The sequence below is a fragment of the Symsagittifera roscoffensis genome, chromosome 3 (genome assembly GCF_963678635.1).
Source record: "Symsagittifera roscoffensis chromosome 3, txSymRosc1.1, whole genome shotgun sequence".
NCBI classification, from domain to species: domain Eukaryota; kingdom Metazoa; phylum Xenacoelomorpha; order Acoela; family Convolutidae; genus Symsagittifera; species Symsagittifera roscoffensis.
In genome coordinates, this window is record NC_087064.1 from 22,929,879 (window position 1) to 22,951,930 (window position 22,052).

General features: G+C 34.6%; 2 protein-coding genes across 3 annotated transcripts in view; both read right to left on the reverse strand.

Moving 5' to 3' along the window:
* LOC134841892 (dnaJ homolog subfamily B member 6-like) overlaps window positions 1-22,052 on the reverse strand; it is a 463,167-nt gene that overhangs the window by 72,516 nt on the left and 368,599 nt on the right. The window lies entirely within an intron of this gene.
* The window catches only part of LOC134841887 (E3 ubiquitin-protein ligase NEDD4-like), a 378,569-nt gene continuing 368,600 nt past the window's right edge, over window positions 12,084-22,052 (reverse strand). Inside the window, exons 18-19 of the mRNA XM_063857950.1 lie at window positions 19,084-19,309; window positions 12,084-12,806 (exon numbers count right to left, since the gene is read on the reverse strand). Of these exons, the coding sequence (XP_063714020.1) occupies window positions 12,707-12,806; window positions 19,084-19,309 (326 nt within the window). The 3' untranslated portion in view covers window positions 12,084-12,706. The remainder of the gene's footprint in view (window positions 12,807-19,083; window positions 19,310-22,052) is intronic.

A 22,052-nucleotide genomic window follows, 5' to 3' on the forward strand; every position in this document is an offset into this window, starting at 1 on the left:
TTTCTAGAGTGGGGGTATTTTGGTAGTGGCCTTTAAGCTGTAACGGGTTTTTAGTCTCATGTCGCAAGCAAACCGAATTGGCTCCGACCGTTTTGAGGTAGGAAAACACGAGAGATAGTGTCCCTGACTCTTGAGCCAATGCTTATAGGGCCTATTCTTCTTAAGCCTCAAATGTGACCGAAGTTTGTGACTGTTACAATCGAAGTATTATAATACCCTTGTTTCTAAATTTTAGTACCAAAACTTAGTTTCCAAAACTTGTACTTTAACCTTTTTTGCATCCCAAAATAATCTGCTTCGCTCAAAGAATTGAAACTAGGAATAAGTTTGAAATATTCATACAGGTATGTTGAATCGTCCCACCATTGCTTTTCCTGATGCTGTCAAAAATATCCAATAAATTAGCCTTACTTCTGCTCAAACCGGTTGATCAAATAGCTCTCCACTTTTGAGCGCTTCAAGAGTCCGTTTTGTTTGGGTGCAATGCTTACTTTTTCGCAAGGATACTTTTTTATTCTTAAATGTTTTTAAAAGTCTTAGGCCATTAAATTTTTGCTGATTAGTGACGCTAGGCAGTGTATTTTTTATTAAAAACTCACCTAAGAACACTTCCTTGCCGTCAATGATAAGGATATGTAAGAAGTCTTAGTAAATCACCTAAACAACAACTTAATTATTACTATTTTTGTCATCAGGGTGTTTTTACACCAAATAAACCCCGCTAGTTTAGGAACTGCACGATCACTTCATTTTTTAGCATTATACAGTTTTTTGCCTCCCGTCCATTAGGTGATGCCTTGTTCTCATCAATTTCAAAACTAGCTGCTTTAGATTCTCATTTTGTTTCTGCATTTTCCTCTAAAGTACAAAAGTATTTGCTTGTTCCTATAATTTTGCACCTTTTTTGCCTTTTGCTTTAACCTCTGCGTCTCGAGCGTTAATTTGTGTTTGTTCAGGGAAAGCATTCAACCTAATATGAGGAGATTTTTGCTGTTTTTTAAGTATCTGTCTTCAGTTACAAAGCTTACAAAATTTAGATTAATAGAACTTCTTTGGTTATTTGTGGTCTGCTATATAATGACTTATTTTTTTTTCAGCAAAAATGTAGGATTGAAACTTGGTACTCTGTCGCTCACGCTATAATTAAGTCAATATTGTTTTTTGTCGTGTCAGATCTTCTTTCGTTTTTGTTCCACATCCAACGTATTGCGCACTGCTTCTTCTTGGCTTTTTTGGAGTTACTTCTTTAAATTTTTTTCATGGCGCTACCAAGACCTTAATTTATATTGTTTATTGATGCCTTCTATTGACAGGCAGCAAGGGTGAGCAAAGATTAAGTATAATTGACTTTAGTTTGTCACTGCACCAATTTAAGATTTGTAATCCAAATTATTTTCTAGAAGACATTTGGTCCAGTAGTTGTGGTTTTCTTTCACAAAATCAGAAAACGCTTCTTCGACTGTTCTGTTATTTCTTTTTGGTTATTGTAAAGCCCTGAGAATGATACGATGTAGTGCTAGTTCTAACAATTCCCAGTTCTATTAAAAGATTTTGAAAAGATTTGATATGAAATTTTTAATGCTGCGCAAAATTACTGGGCAGCCAAAAAGTTGAGTTTAGTTATCGACAAAAACCAGCCTTAATTACTCTCTTTGGTTTTTTCAATTTAATATTACCGCTTTCTACAATTTTAAGAATTGATCTCCAATTAGAAGAACAACCTTGCTTCCTACTGAATCCAGTAACGGTCTCATGAAAGCCAAAACTACCTAAATCCAAAAAGTCCAAAAAAATTACTGGGCCTACGTCTGCAATAATTTAACATGTTTTTGCCTAAATTTTTTTTTGGTTATAATTTATCACAAAAATTAACCCAATCTTTAATATTTTTTTTCATGCCAGGACAGTATAAAATTTTCTTGAGTGCGTTGAAAAGTCTTTCTTAACCAACTTCTCCGCATCAATCGTGCAGCAAAATGGGCCTTTTCTCTAAAATCACCGGAGTCTGTAAACTTTCACCTATGAGATGCTGTTCTTTCAACGTGTAGCAAAGTCAATCGATCGGATTGTTCATCAATCGAGAAGCAAAACGCGCCTCTCCTCCATTATCGACGGAGTGAGTACAGTTTGAACAGTGAGGTAATGTTCTTTTTTCTGTTTTTTTTTCTCTAAGTCAGCCGTTTTGGATTAGCTAATTGTCAAAAGTGGTTTAAAATTCCATAACGTCTTTCATGACTCACTTATCTGATTTTTCTTCGGCTTCTTTGTTTTTGTACCAGCTCCTTGCTGTTCTTATTTCTTTATATTGAAAGGAACAGTTTTTGCTTCCAGAGCAGGAGTTTTAAGTGCATGTTCCTAAGTATTGCTCTAAATATCTGTTGTTTTTCCAATTGAATTCATCATTTCATCAGTGGTTGTGGATCCCTCGATTCTACACAGTTGGAATTTTATGGATTTGGAATTCCCAGTAACGGTTCCCAGTGGTTTGGTAATGGTCGACTTTCATCGTACCGCGCACCCGTTCGTGGCTTGTTTGGAGTTCTCTCGTTAGATTTCTTTCTAAGTTGCTTCTAGTTGCAAAGACTTTAATTTATGATATTTCATAAATGCAATCTTTTAGCAAGCACCAAAGGCGACAAAATATCAAGTAAAACAGACTGCATTTTGTCATTGCGCGAATTGAAGACTTATAATTCATCACAATTGCTTGAAGATATTTGTTCCAATTGCTGTTGTTTTCTTCCATATAATCAGAATTGGCTTTTTCGATTGTTCTCTGGGTGTTGTTGATCATTGTGTTTTCTGAAAAAAATACAATGTTGCGCTAATTCTATGAATTCCCAAATCGTATAAAAAACTTTTGAAAGGTTTGAAATGAAAAATTTTAATGCTTTGCAGATAGGTTTTTCTACAAGTAAATTTTTTCACAGTTATAAAGCCGAACTTAAACATCCTTCCTCTTTCCCGGCCAGTTAAGTTTTTCTTGAGTTCGTTAAAATCTCTTTTCTTAGCTAAATTCTCCTCAATCGTGTAGCAAAACAAGCCTTTCCTTCGTAAACGACGGATCAGTACAGTTTCAACTATGAGGTGCTGGTTTTTTGTCTTTTTGTTTTCTTAGTAAGTCGTTTTTGATTAGAAAGTTTTCAAAATCTGTTCGGAAATATCAGAACGTCTTTGATGACCTACAAACTTCTTTTTTCTCCGGATGATTCTTTTTTGTACCAGCTTCCTGCTTTTTTCGTTCTATTGACTTGAATCAATTTGAAGTTTCAAATCGGCAGTTTTCAGTGCTTGGTTTTAATTATTGCTCAGTTTATCTGAAGTTTTTCCAATCTGATTAACTATTTCACCAGTGGTAGTGGGAAACCTCGATTCGTTTTAGAAATTCCGGTGACGATTCCCAGTGGTATTGCGAAAATTTGATACGCGATCTGCATGTGGACTTTTTTGTCCGCCTTGTGGTTTGTTTCGAATTGGAACTGCCCCAGTTTTTCTAACCAGAAATAGTACTGCGCAGCAATGGCGCGCCATCTTTTCGTAGTGTGCAGCAATGATGCGCTATTGTTTAAAAAAAGTTCTTGAACACCCATGTAAATTAAACCGAGAAGGCAGGGTAAACACTTAAACGCTTTTATCAAAAATTCCTAAGCAGAAACTTCGGATTTTGGTTTTTATTTGTATTGTGATGAGCATAATGCAAATTGTTTTCGAAGACGAATTGTTATTCGCTATTGGTTTACTTTTGAAAGTTTTTATGCTTTTCGATTTTCAGAGCCGTTCATAAGTGTTGAAACGTTTGAGCGAAAAGCTACTCCCGCTTTCCAACAGTCCCGTTACCAACTTCTTGTTACATTGTAACTCGAGATTGAAACATACCGTTCTGTTAGCAGAGTACAATTTGATTCAAAAAGTGACAAATTTTTTTCAACAATCACCAGTCGTTGGTTTTAACAGTGTGCACTTCGATTTCATTTTTTTCGGATTCTTTTTCAAATCTTTAACCAGATTTTAATAATCTCTAAGCTGTATCAAATTTTTCTGTAATAGAATAAAAACAATTTTAAAACGGTTTACTTTCATAAAGTTTTTGATGACCCACAAATTTGATTTTTCTCTGGCTTCTTTTTTTTGTACAAGCTCCTTGTTGTTCTTACTTCTTTCTAGTAACGAGGAACATGTTGAAATCCCAAATCAGGAGTTTTCAGAGCCCTTTTCTAAATTTTGCTCAATTTATCTGTTGCTTATCCACTTTGATTAACCATTTCATGAGCAATAGTGGGAACGCTCAATTCAGTTTGGAATTTGCGTTAACGGTTCTCAGTGGTTTTGAGAACGCTTAATACGCAATTTGTCTGCATGTAAAATTTTCTTTTCCGCCTTGTGCTTTTTTTGCGAACTGGAACTGCCCTTTTATTCATTGTCGTCCTTTATTCACTGTTTTGATGGAGTACGCAATGACTCAATCCACATTTTGCTGCTTTTGTGTCAATATGTCCGCACTAACACAGTTAATGAAGCCTCTGTTCGTTGATAGGGTATACATATTTTGTATTGCAGTTTTGGTGCTTGCTGCAATTTTCATTTCAACTGCTTCAATGATGTTTGCAAGCTCCAATAGCTGCAAGCTGCAAACTTATTATAACTTTTGTAAAAATGTTTATTCAAACCCTTCGAGAGTTTTTCGGTAAAGCCCATTGAGTCCTCATAGCGTCCGTAAATGATTGATATTGAGACAACTTTTCATGTGAATAAATAGTGCGTTTAACTTTTCGAAATCAGCTTCGACGCCCTTGTTCGTCAGAATATGTCCAAGAAAATGAATTTAAAAAAGGCTTCCTTTAAACGGCACAGGATAAGTTCCAACCGTCCTAGATATTCCTCAAAAAGTCTACCAAAGATGAAAATATCGTCTAGGTACACCAACGCAATTTTGCGTGATATTCCGCTCAGTTATAATTCAATTAAAAATTGCATACTGCTGGCGCTCAAGCCAGACCCATTGGTAGTCTTTTTTCCCCTATAGAGTCCCATTATTATGAAGGTTGTGTATTTTTGTTTTGAGTCTCCATCTAAGCCCTTTGAAAAAACCTGACGTGAAATCAATGTTAGTTGTTTGGTTTTCTATAATCGATTTATAATATGTGTGTTTCGACAGACTTGTTAAACGGTATGGATGGGGCTCCACCATAGTTTTCATGGCCTTTTGCTTCTCAAAACCGAAGTTCCGTTTGACTTCCGAATGGTCTTGCTTCATCTTTTAATTTGGTTTCACATTTCTTTGTATCCGAAAATCTTAAGTCCAAAAAACTTATCTGTACTATCTGCTTTTCTTCTGATGACAAGTGTGCATTGTCCACCGTAGCGTTTTGCGATTTTAAAATTGCTCTTGATGCTGCGGTCTTTTCATGATACTAAAGATTCCGGTAACTTGAGTCTGACTTCTCAAATCGGTGTAATGATAAATTTTGCACGCATGGTATGTGTAAATAGCTTTAATTCGTTGTTCAGTACCTGCAGTAGAATTTTTTCCTGGGCTCATTTTTATCAGAGAATGAGCTGCAAGAAGTCCGATTCTTTTTCGTATTAATGTATGCCTTCAACTAACCTCCAAGGCTAGTTGAAGGCTAATTTTCAAGGTTAACCTTCGTGTGATCAAAACTACTTAGAGAAGTTTAGACTAATGAGCACTTCAATGGATTGGAAGACTTTCTCGAACAGCACACTTGTCACAAGCATGAACACACGATTTATAAAAAAAAAACTGAATTTGAGTGAAAAATAATGACTCAGATAAAAATTATCAGTTTTCGACTTGTTCTACTCAAGAAACTACGGACATTACAATTTTTGAAGTTGTAGTCTGCAATAACTTTGAAGAAATTGAGAAAAATTTAGAGTGCGCAACCTTTCTCCATGTGATTGAAGATAACAACGCCGTTTGTTCTTCAGCGGGAAATTTTATTAGTTTTTTTAACGGGTTGGTTTTCTTGTAGTTTGAAATCACATTTGTCTGATCAAAAATGTAACCCGCAGTTCAAAAGAAAATCGCAGCATGATTTTTCAGGTTTAATTGAATAACGCTCAACACCTTGAAAAACCTTAACAACTATGTGATAATCAAAAGAAACATGTTTAACCAGGATGCGAACACAGTCCAAAATTTTCAATTTTTTTTTGAGCTGTACTTATTTGTGTTATTTTACCTCATGAGCTTCGAGTTTACATTTTTAAAATTTCCTCGATTTTGAATCTATCCAGGAACTTGTTTCCCGGCCTCAAGACTAGCAGCAGGGGGCTTTCTCCAGATCCATTTGTTCCTTCTAAGACTTACAGTTCACAAATCAAAAGTTTCAAGTATCTGAAGCAATTCGAAATTGTGTAGCTTTTCCCCAGTAACTCAAAACAGCTAATAGTAGAGGTAACTTCCCAAATGGTATAATTCCCAAATGGCATAAAAATGGAAACTTTTCCCAAATGGCATAAATTTCAAGTTTTCATTGTTATTTAAACGTTTTATATCAATTTCTATTTCTATCATTTTGTCAGGAACGAAAGCATGTGAACAGGATTTGGAATTAATTGCTTCCAAACAAATTTAAGCAACAGATTTGTCGAAAAAAAATGACCACAAGAAGCTTATTAATAATCGCAAGCTTATGCTTCTTGCTTTTGATAAAAAGTTCTACAAGTTTTTCACGATAAAATGTCAATCAACAATTGAATTGACAATTTGACTAATTTTCTCACATTGTTCAAGAAAAAACTGTTCTCGATTTTTCCAAAGCAACTGTTGCATGAAATTTATGCCATTTGGGAAATTTTTCATTTTTATGCCATTTGGGAATTATGCCATTTGAGACGTAATCATAGTAGACATATGTTCTCATTTGCATTTAAATGCATTTGTGAATTTTCTGATAGACCTATTGACCTATTAAGCTATAAAAAAATTTCTTGAAAAGCTAAGTTTGTTGTTGATTACCAAAGTGCCCAAAAAAGTGTTAATTCTTATTGAACTTTCTTCAGTTGTTATTTTAGCAGTCGGTGTTTTGATCTCAAGATTTTCGGTAGTTTCTCTTCAAATCTCTCACCAGATTTTACTTTGTATGAAAAACTATTGTAATAAACAAATAATCGATCACTTTGTTATTCTTTGCTTTTCCTAGTTTTGCTTTAATAGAGAGTAATCAATTCCAAACAACACCAATTTCATTAGAATACTCTTTTAAAAGCATATGGAGTAACTGCAAATAAGTTTTTCACCAAAATGAATACTTGACAAATTTAATAAATTGTCTGACACGCACTTACCTCTATTTTCTGTTTTGCTTTTTTTATTTTTCAATGAAATTACTCTCGATCATGATTACAAAAATTGTGAATAAAAATGGCAATCGTTTTGACATAAAAACTTCAAACACAGGTGATGAAAATTAAGAAATAATCAGGGAAGTTTGAAATGATTGAGATTTTCATAAAATGAAAAAGTTACTGAAACACTAAAGTTATCTTGACGTTCAACCTCGACTTGGCGCTGTTCAATAAATATTAGTTTCTACAAACATGAAAATAGATCTTCTGAAAAAAATACTGACGTTGAGAAAATTGCACACAAATTCCTTCGTCAGTTCAGTCACCGTGAAGCTACTTTTCGAGTTTCTGACAAACAAAAAAAATTATGTATGATCCAGTGCGTGAGTACAGTTCCCGTGAAACTAAATTGTCTTTAGTCGATACGAGAAAGCAAACGAATCAATCATATGTGAAAAAAAGATTAGTTTAGTAAAATTAATAACTGATTTTCTTGCTATTGCTTTACATCTCCATTTAGTTAAATTTTTCAACTGGACCATTTACTGCTTTACAAAACTGCTTCTACAGAGAAATTGAACCCACAGATCCAAACAAATTAATGCTTACAATCCATCGTTCCTTGGTTCGATCACATTTTTTATCCGCGTGTCAAGCTATTTTCTGATTTTAGCTGTCCGTCAAGTCAAGGAGTGTGAGTGATTTATGCTTTCTACCTCCATTCTCAACACTGTTTCAAAACAAGGTTTTTTGACGATAATTTATTCATAAAAATCTTTGAACTAAATCAAATTAATTATTCAATTCGATAAAACTTTTGATTTACAGCCCGGTTTGACTCAAAAAAGGAATCCGGAAAAAACTCCTCAGTGCGATGTAAAACGCAGGTTGTACTTGAATGACAGGTGGTTTTTGCTTTTAAGAAAAGTGTTTTTCACAAATTCAAGAAAATGCAACGTTTTTTGAAACTATTTTTTTTTCATTATATTTGATTAAAAATTTTGATGAGTTTTGTAATTTCTTGGAGTACACTGTCAATGGGAAGTGACAATTGGAGTGGTTATTGGAAAAGCAGAAAAAAAGTGCAAGCGATATGTCGAGATTTCAATATTTCAACATTTCATTTGGCATTCCTGTGGTCGGCATACATGTTCCAGATCGACATACATGTTCAAGGAGTTAGCATCACTATCAAAAACACGATAGTTAAGACAAGCAATCTTGACGGATATTTGAAACAGTTGCTGAGGCAAATGGAAAATGTTTACTGGTTGGCGATGTGTCTTAGCTAGCTACACTTTTGACAAAGTTGTTCTTTCAGCTGACTATAAAATATAGTGCATGAAATTCGATTTTGTCTTTCATAATTGCCTCTTGTTCATTCAGTGTAATCGCAAGTAAAAACTCTTTCAACGACTTTACTGATTTTGGAGTATACAATCGCAGACACGGAGACAACGATGGTGACAAGGTTGTTATTGCTCAACAATTAATACTTAATACACTCTGGCAACATTGCGTACGAATACAAATGAATAACAAAACAAAATTTGATAGTACTCTGTTTGGCAATCAAACAGCTGCAACAAAAAGTAACTCTGAGTAAATGATAAAATTAAATCCAGTATATTGAAATCAGAGAACAGAATTTCTCGTGAAAAACTAAGAATCGTTGTTTTTTTGAATTGAAACAATGCCAAACAGCGAATAATTGCGTTCAAACACTACTTTCATGGAAGAATTTTCCGACCCTTAACAAAGTGCGCTATTGAAAAGGAAAAAAATTCATTGCACTTGGTTTTGACAACATCAGCTATCAGCCAATATATCACAACCGACACGAACTAAATTTTCCGTAAACAAGGTCAAAAATTGATGTGGCACAGATTAATCACTTGATGATTATTTCAGCTTTCTACTGCATGCATGCTGCGATTGATATAAAAAATTTGATGACAGAACAATTGCTTCCTTTGAAGTGGAACAGAACGGCACAGAAAGTGTTTGTTCGAATAGTAAAATAGACTGTGCGTTCAGTAAAAACGATGATAATCTCAAAACGGCAAGGAAAGGTGCAAACAGAAACAACAGCAGTCCTTTAGATTAATGCAAAAATAAACTTCAAACAGAAAAAAAACTTTGAAGGTGTCCTTTTAGTCTAGTTGATGACCAGATTAAAACATGAACAAATTCTATGACTTATTTCTCGTGCTAGCGTCTGGTGTTTAAATATGCAATTTCTATGAAACCGTTGAATTTATAACCAAAGCTTATCATCGACCAAAAACTATGCTGGGAAAAACATATTTTGGCAACATCTTTCATTTCCAGCCATTCGAAGTTTAACATGGTGATAATCTCAAACGATGATAATCTCAAAACGGCAAGGAAAGGTGCAAACAGAAACAACAGCAGTCCTTTAGATTAATGCAAAAATAAACTTCAAACAGAAAAAAAACTTTGAAGGTGTCCTTTTAGTCTAGTTGATGACCAGATTAAAACATGAACAAATTCTATGACTTATTTCTCGTGCTAGCGTCTGGTGTTTAAATATGCAATTTCTATGAAACCGTTGAATTTATAACCAAAGCTTATCATCGACCAAAAACTATGCTGGGAAAAACATATTTTGGCAACATCTTTCATTTCCAGCCATTCGAAGTTTAACATGGTCTAATGCCTAAGCGATGATTTCAATGGGATTTGAATTTGTGTGAATTATGAAAATTTTTCTACTGAGCTGCAAATGGAACTCAATTTTATTACATTTTCAGCAATTTGTTTTTACTGTGATAAAAACTCGGCACTTGCTGAATGTAAAACGATTTGTTTTTATATTTGAATTCAACTGTCAGTATTTGTTCACAGCAACTTTTTTGCCCCAGTTAAAGTTTTTTATTTTTTTTTTTCAAATTATTATTAGTAGACATGATTTTCTGTTTTGAAAATGAAGTAAAGTTTTCGAAGATCAAAATTTTACCGAATATCAAGCACTTTTAAGTTGGATTCTGCTTACAGACATAATAAACAGGTTTTGGCATAGCTCAATGTTTCAATATAGATTGTTGTAAAATTTTGTGAGCAAAATATTTCGTTAATTATTTTCGAGAATTTTTTTCATCGATAATTACTTTTTATTTTTTTTTCAAGTTGCTTAAATCTCACTCAATTAACGGGGCTTAATTGAAAACTGGGAAAAGGAAAAAAATCAGTTATCAAGTATTTGTGAATGAAATTTCTTTAATATTCTAGAACAACGAATGACCTATTTGAGACAATCTCGAACAAATCAATACATTTATAAACTGCTCTATTCCGCGCCTTGCAGCACTCCAAGCGAGAGAGCTATCCAAACACTTACTACTCAAAGGAGCAATTTTTTGATCAGTAAAGGACCAGCCCCTTCATCGCTAAATACGCTCATTACCTTCAGATTGCTTTTCGAATCTATGTTCACTTCGAAGCGAGTGATACTAAAATGAATATTTGAATACCTAATTGAAAATGAATATTTGAGCACGCAGAGAGATTCATCCTCCTTAAAATAGATTTTTCGAGGGCTGCCCTTACTCTTATAAACGTTATAGCGCATTCCTTTCTCTTAATTGAGAAAATGTTAATCTGGAAAAGGTGGATGCTCCATTTTGTTAACGTTTGTTAATCGCAAGCGTAATCATACGCTCAGGTTTTGTGCTCATTGTTAAGATCACAGTTTTGAAGTTAGCCGAAGTCACCCAAAACCAGCTATACAAGAAATTTTTTTGATATCAATGTTATGCTCCGCGGAATTTTGGAGAAAAAGAGAAGCTTATTTTGGTTACAAATAGGGATATTTGTTCCCACCATCTGAAAAATGTGAAGAAACTTTGTATTTGGGTGTGTTTTTTAGTCGTTATACGAACATTAAAAATTTTCAAACAAGTTTTTTTCATTAAATTTTTTTGATTTTTGGTCTAATTTTGAGCTAATGAGGTGAACGTACAGGCTTACAGAAGCCTATTAAGCATAAAACAAGTCATGAAATTGTAGTTAGTTTCCATCAAGTTAGTTTTTGATTTTTTTTTGTGCCATTTTGCCTTTTGGGAATCATGAAACACAAAAATTGAAAAAATTTTTTGCAAAAAACAAAAGATTTTTTAAAATTAATTTAACGATTTTTTTTGCGCCATTTTTCTACAGAAACTCTCTTCCAATTGGCCTATTAGAATAACAATGTCGCAGTTGCCTACTCTGTATTTTTTCGTTCAGATTTTTTTTACAAAGAGCAAACACTAGCGAATATACGACAAAAACAAACAACTCTATAAAATGCAAAAAAAGTAGAAATAAGCCTCGTATTAGCAAATTCATCAGCTGAGATTTGTTACTGCGACCTACAGATTAAGTTTTACAGCCTAGCCACTCAGCCACTGAAGCTTAACTTGTAATAGACAAACTCTAGTCACAAGTAAAGTAGAGAACAGATGCTATGCAATTTCCAATGCATGTGAACACTTTTAATAAACACTTTTATTTGCGAGTTAGGTTAGAAAAAAAAGGTTTGTAACTAAACACTTAGCTGACGCTAGTGTAATCACACCACACAGAAAAAACGATCATAGTTCGGAAAAAATGTAATGTTAGGACTATAGAAACATTCTGTGCTACGTGCACAGTGACTGGCTATCCTTGTCTTTATATACTTTCAAAACAAAGTTTTTTTTACCTATGATTTCAGGATAGAGGAAAAACAGATTTCAAATAATTTTTAATTTGACATTGAATATGAACTATAAGACACCTTTAACAGCTATTGCAACTTTAGAACAGCCATAGTTTTCACAACAAGTTTTTTTTTCACTTCGAGCAAATCGCAGTCGCGGTTGAAAATTATACAACTAGCTTTTTCAAATACTTATTAAACAAGGCAAGGCTATCGCTTTTTATGCATCATCCAGAATTGGACTTAATCTCAATCATCTGAAGTTGAGAAAAACACTGTTTTTCATACACAATTTAAATATATCAAAATTTTTATGGTTCTAACAACAAAATTTAAATTACTGCGAAATTGAAACTTACGCAATAAAGATTAAAATTGTCTTTCTATAGCGTTTTACGAAGAGCAACAGACCGTTGCATGGGTGTTAATGAACTCAGAAGCAGAAAAACCGTCATTTTTAAAGCTGATTCAATTTAGTTCTTTTCAAATTTCACGGTTTTTCAGGGCTGGTCTTCAAAAACATTTATTTCAAAAGTCAACCTGCAAAAACACTACCTTAAAATCATCCTGCAAAAAATATGTTCGACAACAGAAAATGACTCGTTATTCAATTAAATCTAAGTCTAAGTCTAATTGGAAGATATAAACAACAGTATTTTTTAAACATAGAATATTTTTCTAGTCTGAGCTGTGTTAGGAAATTGCGAATTCGGATGAATGATTGATTGCCATTGTCAGTTTGCTCTTCATTTCACTGTAGCTGCGGTAGCGCGGTAGATCCAGAAGGTTGAAACTGAAAAAACAAAACATTTAATCTTATGGAAAATGAACTAGCAGTTTGCCCAAAAACTGTTACATAAATGAAAAAAAAAAACTGATCTCTAGAGATTTATAAGATGTAACACAGACATTTAAAAACCCATTACTCTCTTAAAGAGCCTTGAATACAAACACTACGACAGTTTTGTAAGCCATTAGAACGCTTAGTTTTGGAGCGTTTTTCGTTTTCCCATCGTCTGCTGTTTTCTGTGTTTCCAACCTTTGTCCACATTGTCATCAAAATTGGCATTTGGCCGCATTACGCGTTTAGAGCACATTTTTTCAGCATCAAAAAATTCGAAAGATGTATGGTTACACTGTAAATATGATGTTAATGTAGAGAAAAGAGCATATTGCGGGGTACAGTTAGAAGAACTCTTTTCTATGTTTAGGCGCGGATAAGGAATCAACTTTCGAAGAACATGAAAAAAACATTTTTTAATGTGAAGTTTTTCGTTTTTACGGTCTGATTGACTTCCCTGACAAAAACTAGCTTTCTCTCTGCAGGGTTTAGATGAACTTACACAATTGAAACCTGAATTTCTCATGAGGTAATTGGGCTCAAGTACTGAAAACTACACTTTCTTAACTTTCATGAGAAACTCAAAATTCAATTGACAAATTTATCAGAAACACCCTGCAGAAAGAAAACATTTCTTTAACATTGATGTGGTGCAATATACTCTGCTGCAGTCAGACAATTTTATCCCAAAGAGGGTTATTTCTGCTCCGATTTGTCAATCAAAAAGTATGCTCAAACTACGCGGTTGATTGTTCAGCAGACCAATAAAGACCTCCTATGCAGCGCAACAAAGCTTAAGACAAGTTTAAATGCGCCAAGTTTAAAGGAAGGTTTTAAAAAAAACTTTTCAATTGAGGCCCTATTCATAATGAAAAACACAAAACCATGACAATTTATTTCTCCTTTTAAACGACGTAAAAAGACGTACATAAGTCAAAGTAGCATAAACTAAACCCACTTAAGTGAGGAAATAGGTATGTTATCACAACTACGAGAAATTAAAAATTAGAAAAAAGTACATCAATTATTGTTAAAATTGCTTAAATGAGCTTTGATTAAATATACGGTATTAAAATGATTTAAATTGATTATTGATTATAAAAAGTGGTTAAATCGAGTTTGATATGATCCAGAAACGTATGAACAGAAGATGACAACAAGATTCCATCACTCTACGGCATTTCTTGTTCTTATCAGGCCAGCTGCAGCTTCTTTTGAACGGTTCTACGAAGTTAATACGAAAAATGGCTTTCGGTTGTTATGATCTATTGCCTACCCTTTGATGTAGCTTTTTAGGAAATAAGAGGCAACCTCCTCCAGACCTAAATAAGCTCATCTAGCTCAAACCGATCAGCAACTTTCAAGCTGTTCGATTACTTGATCAAAATTTAGGACAAGTATAATTGCGCCAAATTTTAGGAAAGGTTTTTAAAAAAATTATTTAATTTAGGCCCTATTCCTAATGAAGAACACGAAACCATGACATCTACTTCTCCTTTTAAACGACGTAAAAAGACGTACATAGGTCAAAGTAGCAAAAACTAAATCCACATAAGTGAACAAAAACAAGAAAACCAAATATGTTTGTTATCACAACAAACAATTTAAAAAATAGGAAGAAGTATATCAGTTATTGTTTAAAATTGCTGAAATGAAAAGAAAAAGGCTTTGATTAAAAAAAAACTGTTTTAAAAATGATTAAATAGATTATTGATTATCAAAATTGGTTGGATCGAGTTTGATATGGTCCAGAAACGTATGAATAGAAGGATGACTTCCTTGAAATAGGGCAGGGACAACAAGATTCCATCCCTCTAAGACATTTCTTATTCTTACCAGGCCAGCTGCAGCATCTTTTGAGCAATTCCATGAAGTTATTACGAATAATGGCTTTCGGTTGTTATGACCTATTGCTTACCCTTTGAGGTAGCTTTTTGGTACTTAAGACCTTTTGCCTACCCTTTGATGTAACTATTAGTGAAAACCTCATCCAGATCTTCACTAATAGTCTCATCTAGCTCGAACCGATCAGCAACTTTCACAAGCTCTTCGATTACTTGATCAATTGCAACGGTAACCATGTCATTTGGTACCGAATTTATTGCAGGAATGAGTCGTAGAGCATATTGCGGGGTACAGTTAGAAGAACTCTTTTCTATGTTTAGGCGCGGATAAGGAATCATCTTTCGAAGAACATGAAAAAAAAAAACATTTTTTAATGTGAAGTTTTCCGTTTTTACGGTCTGATTGACTTCCCTGACAAAAAATAGCTTTCTCTCTGCAGGGTTTAGACTTACACAATTGAAACCTGAATTTCTCATGAGGTAATTGAGCTCAAGTACTGAAAATTACACTTTCTTAACTTTCATGAGAAACTCAAATTTCAATTGACAAATTTATCAGAAACACCCTGCAGAAAGAAAACATTTCTTTAACATTGATGTGGTGCAATATACTCTGCTGCAGTCAGACAATTTTATCCCACAGAGGGTTATTTCTGCTCCGATTTGTCAATCAAAAAGTGTGCTCAAACTACGCGGTTGATTGTTCAGCAGACCAATAAAGACCTCCTATGCAGCGCAACAAAGCTTAAGACAAGTTTAAATGCGCCAACTTTAAAGGAAGGTTTTAAAAAAAAAACTTTTCAATTGAGGCCCTATTCCTAATGAAAAACACAAAACTATGACAATCTATTTCTCCTTTTAAACGACGTAAAAAGACGTACATAAGTCAAAGTAGCATAAACTAAACCCACTTAAGTGAGCAAATAGGTATGTTATCACAACTACGAGAAATTAAAAATTAGAAAAAAGTACATCAATTATTCTTAAAATTGCTTAAATGAGCTTTGATTAAATATACGGTATTAAAAAGATTTAAATTGATTATTGATTATAAAAAGTGGTTAAATCGAGTTTGATATGATCCAGAAACGTATGAACAGAAGGATGGCTTCCTTAAAATAGGGCAATGACAACAAGATTCCATCACTCTACGGCATTTTTTGTTCTTATCAGGCCAGATGCAGCTTCTTTTGAGCAATTCCATGAAGTTAATACGAAAAATGGCTTTCGGTTGTTATGATCTATTGCCTACCCTTTGATGTAGCTTTTTAGGAAATAAGAGGCAACCTCCTCCAGACCTAAATAGTCTCATCTAGCTCAAACCGATCAGCAACTTTCAAGCTCTTGGATTACTTGATCAAAATTTAGGACAAGTATAATTGCGCCAAATTTTAGGAAAGGTTTTTAAAAAAATTATTTAATTTAGGCCCTATTCCTAATGAAGAACACGAAACCATGACATCTACTTCTCCTTTTAAACGACGTAAAAAGACGTACATAGGTCAAAGTAGCAAAAACTAAACCCACATAAGTGAACAAAAACAAGAAAACCAAATATGTTTGTTATCACAACAAACAATTTAAAAAATAGGAAGAAGTATATCAGTTATTGTTTAAAATTGCTGAAATGAAAAGAAAAAGGCTTTGATTTAAAAAAACTGTATTAAAAATGATTAAATAGATTATTGATTATCAAAATTGGTTGGATCGAGTTTGATATGGTCCAGAAACGTATGAATAGAAGGATGACTTCCTTGAAATAGGGCAGGGACAACAAGATTCCATCCCTCTAAGACATTTCTTGTTCTTACCAGGCCAGCTGCAGCTTCTTTTGAGCAATTCCATGAAGTTATTACGAATAATGGCTTTCGGTTGTTATGACCTATTGCTTACCCTTTGATGTAGCTTTTTGGTACTTATGACCTTTTGCCTACCCTTTGATGTAACTATTAGTGAAAACCTCATCCAGATCTTCACTAATAGTCTCATCTAGCTCGAACTGATCAGCAACTTTCACAAGCTCTTCGATTACTTGATCAATTGCAACGGTAACCATGTCATTTGGTACCGAATTTATTGCAGGAATGAGTCGTAGGGCCTCAATTTAATTGAGCTCATGGTTCCTTTAATAAAAATCGTTTCAAATCGACTTCGATTAAAGGCTTGAGTTAGATGAAATTAGCATCCTTTAATATGTGCCCCGGGTTAAAGAGAAGAGAACGCGTTGAGAGCAGCACGCTGAAAGCCGAGGAGATTACGGTTGGGCTTGGCATTTTGCTGTGAAAATCGTTGAGAAACTTATTTTAGCTATGCTCTCGTTTATTTGAAAGCAAAACATAGATGCACGGGGGTAAAATCCCGCCAATTGTATAAGCTTTGTAAATAATTGATAAAATTTCCATAGGCATGTTTTATAGGTGCAATTTTACAAAACCATGATTTTCTGTTTAACTTTTGAGCATTCAAGTTGTCGCGATCACCGAAAAAATTACTCCTTCGGCATCCTCGATACCGATGTCGATAAGGCAGAAGCTCTCATCTTTATACTGTTTTTTAACAAATTAGAGCCCTGTTTATTGCAGATCGAGAGGTTAAAGCTAAATCCACTGCTTTTTCGTCCTCCATGGATTGCAGGAAGATTGCAATTATACTACTGTTAACCGGCACTTGGTGGATTTTGGTACCTTGTTTCATCTTCTGAACAAGAATTCTTGCGTCCGATCGACCAGGGAAATTGCGCTGATTTCCCCAGAAATCCCCAGAAACTGCGCTCACTTCGTTTTTGTTTGAAATTTTGACACAGGCGAAGTTGAATTTCACATACACGAGCAAAAACATGATTGTTAACGCTTCAGGGGAAAAGCGAACGAGTAAAACTTTGAGTCTACAAAAATTTTTAAGTGACGCAAGCCAATTATGGGTCTTTATATTTGCTAAGTGACGCAAGCCACTTAAGACGCATTAGCAGTAGCAGCCAATTTGAAAAGGAAGAAAATTAAAAATTATCATGACTCAATTTATAGAGCGGACGCATTTTAAATAGTATACGAAAAAAATCATTAAAAGCATCTGACCCTGCCCATGTTCGAACCCTCTTATTTTGTTGCGAGTTTCCTTCCCTACCTCTACGCTACAGATCCATGATATTTTAAAGCTAAATGGCTACTGGTTATATAGTCTGTGTTAATATCCTTAGCATTGGCTGTACTTAATAGCTGGTTATTGATCAAGATGAACACTTTCAAAATTAACACATTTTGTCGCAATAATATTTGCGTCGGAACTATATTTGCGACTTAGGTTGGAAAGAAGAGTTCATTCTATTACACAAGCGTTGCTTGTGTAAATAATAAAACACACCTAATGAAACAATTTTGCTTTCATTCTATCCTTAATTGTGAAAATTGCGGATTAAACCTAGTTAATTGTGATAAATTACAATCCTTAAGCAAAGCGCTAATTTGCATCTTCACAAAAATTAGCATTAATTTGTGAGCCAATTGAGTTTTAACAGCTGGCCTCATATAAATTAACACCTACAGATTGAAAATTAGTGCATCAAATGAAAGAAACTAATTGCAACACAATTGAGCTTAAGATAAATTAGCATAGGGCAAGTTAGAAAAAAGGGAAAAATGGCATAGGCCAAGTTGGAACATAGGTTAAAATGGTATGAGGCAATTTGGTAGAGGATAAGATGGAATTGGGAAATATGTCCGGAAAAAAGAATTCCGCCGGCAAACGCAGGAAAAAAACGACGAGAAAAAGCTTTAAAAAAGATGAAAAATAGGCAACAAAATAAAAAGAAATGAGTTTTGAAAAATGAATGATAGGATTCGGCCTTCAGTCCTCGGACACCCAAGTACTACAGTCGACTGCCGTACAGAATTGTGACACTGGAGCTTACAGAACCCAAACAGTAGTCACTAATAAATTGGAGAAGACATGCTAATTGACTGCCACTACTGTGAAACAGAAAGACTATCAATATGAGCACTTTGATTTGGGTTGAAAAAAGTAGAGTTTGCAATATGACACTACACTTATAATCTTGACTAACAATATCGTTGTATGACATTACACTGTGTAATGACAATCTTGAAACATCGAGCGAGACAAACTCAACCTTTCACGAGGGCTTGCCAATCTTCGCACTTGCTAATAAGCCAGTTCTAAAGATTTCCTAGGTTTCAGGAAATAAGTTTCAGATTTCCTTTTTGTTAGATACTTTCAACGAATCAGACTCAAGCTTGTGATCCAACTTTCTGTATATCAAAAAGATGAAATCTGAGCCTTATAACAAGAAGACCCGATATTAGGTAACATGGTTAATAAGGACGCGAAGTAAAGGGACACAAATGAGAAGTGCAAAAGGTATCTCTTACCACGTGTGTGCCTTGGGCAGGTGCTGCGCAGTGGTTGTTTGGGTGTCACTGCGTTGAATCGTGAACATCTGTGGCCCATCACTGCCCTGTAGCTCAGAGAAGCCGTGCAGAGGCAGGTGGGAAGTGCCAGTGACAAACTTCAGCAGTCGACACCTCTCTTCATCTGAGTAGTCCAGCACCACTCGCCAGAACCACTGGATCACCTCGTGCTCTTCGCTATAGCCTCCTGCAATATTGGCATCTCATTTGTATCAATTTATCTACTTACTTTTGGCCTACCATGGGCAACCATGCTCCACACTCAAATTTATGATGTATTGAACCCGAAACCCAAGAAAAAATTTAAAGCTGGTCGGCCGAAGGTCGTAAAATAGTAACAATTCTCATTGGTTGAAATCCCCGAGTTTGGAGCTTCCGTGCTCAATCCGCGCCTAGAAACGATATGGGAGGCGAAGCCTCGGGACTTGAAGTGATTCAGCCAATTGAAATAAAACGTGCATTTATTTTCAGCAAATTGACACGTTTAATCATGGCGGCAATCTGACATTTTGGGACGTTGACATCTCATCATTTTTATTGCGTTTCGCTAAAGTTCTGGGTTTGCTGACCAATGAGAACGCAATGAAAAGTAGGCGAATAAAAAAATTACAGAGCAATCTAGTCGAAGAAAAGCTTTGAAAACAGATTGCTCAGAATATTAGGACACACCAAATGCAAATAATAGCTTCACCAAGAAAATTTTGCAGGCTAAAATAATATGAACAATTCCACATTTCAAACAAGGATAGCCGGTTACTGTGCAAGTAGCACAGAATGTTCCGACCATAGTCATTTAAAAAAACTGAAGGAAAAAATATAAATTAGGCGAACGCGACAGTCATAGTCGAAGACGCCAATTGGAAAACAATTTTTGTAGATAAATGGCTAGAAATCTAAAAAAAAACTTCAAAACAATTTCAATATTTTTTCTAATTTTTTTTGCAGAAATCCCAAAATGGCGCGAAGAACTTCAAAAACTAACTTTACGAGAATGAAACTATGTTTTTACAGCTTAATTTAAGCTTAAATAAGCTATTGTAAGCCTGCATGCTCACCTTACTAGCTCAAATTTAGACCAAAAATCAAAAATTTCCAAAAGGTTTTTCTCGACACTGAGATAATTTCCTCAAAGTTTTTAGAACGTCGTTCGAATCAAGACTGAAAGGGCTTTAATCTGATATATCACTCGACTCATTCCGTTGAATATTTGTAGTAGTTGATTTTGCGTGGAAAAAGAAGCCAAAAAAAGAAGAAAAAAGAGCTATAACACACACGTAACAGAGTTCATCCACATTTTTCAAATGGTCGAAACAATGAACTCTAACACATCCGATTTACACTAATATTTGACTAATATTTACACTATTATTTACACTAATGTTTAACACGTCCGATTTACAGTACTATTTTGCACTAATATTTGACGTTTTTTTGTGCCTGACTAATACTAGTTACCTAAATTTACCAAAGGCGCAAATTATAGAAAAAAAATACAAAAGTGGCAGGGGCGATTATTTGATCAAAAACTTCCAAAAAAACTCAAAGGTCATTTTCTTCCAAATAGTTTCCTGCGTTGCAGACAAACTGGTCAAATATTGTCATTCGACAAAAAACCTTATCCAACAGACAATTGGAAAAAAGTCAATGAACACACGGAAACAAAATAAAAACTGATGTTTTTTTGAAGAAAAAAACTTATAACTTAGAAACTGAAAAAACAAACACACACCCTAAAGCTCTTTGAACTTCATGAACAATTATGACTTTATGAATTTCATGAACAATCATGAACAATTATGACTTGCGGGCGTGTGTCTGTCCTTTCAATTTCTAAGTTTTAATGTTTGCTTTAAGAAAACATGTCAGTTTTTATTCTGTTTCTGTTTTGATAATTTAAATCAATTTGAGAAAACTGGATCAATAGGTAAAGTTTATATACGCTGAAAAATTTCAGAAGTAATTTTTCATTTTAAAAATTGGAAGTCGATCAGGTTTTGTTGAGACCTTTTCACCTTTGCTGTTTGATAGCTAAATTGCCTTCCTTTTAACAAAGGAAATGATCTGAACTTGAAGGGTCCAGACGAGCCACCAGTGGTTGGCCCGACGGCTGTACGAAAAGCCGCAAATAGCACTTATTACACCCTCTCCAACAGGGGACAGCCAAAAGCATGCTTGGACTGGGTTTTCGGTTACGAAGCTTCACAAGTCGGCCGGGTTGCTCCGTCTATTAATCCTAATACTTCTCCTTCGCTCCTCCTTCTCCTGAGTGGTTGCCAAGCGAAAACAATTTTTGAAGACGATCTGTCTAAATCAAGGATTTTCCGTACAGGTGACCCACAAGGTTCAATCCTATCACAACTATTATTCAACTTTTATCATCATGATGCACTATTATCTACCCTGAAGTTAAACTGCAATCATATGGAGACGATTTTCCTCCCTTTGTCAAAAAACTATCAAAAGGCCTCATCAACACTAACAAACTACATAACTAAGTTACATCAATTTTTAACGTCTATATCTCTGATTTTTTTCTCATCAAAAAGCTCCGCGAGCCTTTTCTCTTCGTTCAACAAGTAATTCAATACCGGAGCCCTAGAAAAAAAAAGGAAAATACACCCTTATTCTTGAAGAAGCACCTCAATTACTCGGTGTCGTCTTTAACCAATCCCTTAATTCCGCAGACCCTATCAGCAATGTCACCAAAAGCCTCGCGCAGGATAGTGACTTTGAAGGCCTTATCACCATCAAACTAGACTGCCATCTGATAGAAATTCATCAGCATTCTTATCAGTTTTACTTAATCTTGCATGGCAAACAATTTTTAAACTCGTCTCAGGTCACCTACCAAATTTAATGAATGTTCCCACTACCGAGGATAACCCTTTATATATTTCAATAAAACAATTTTTTTTAAATTGAAGAAAAGT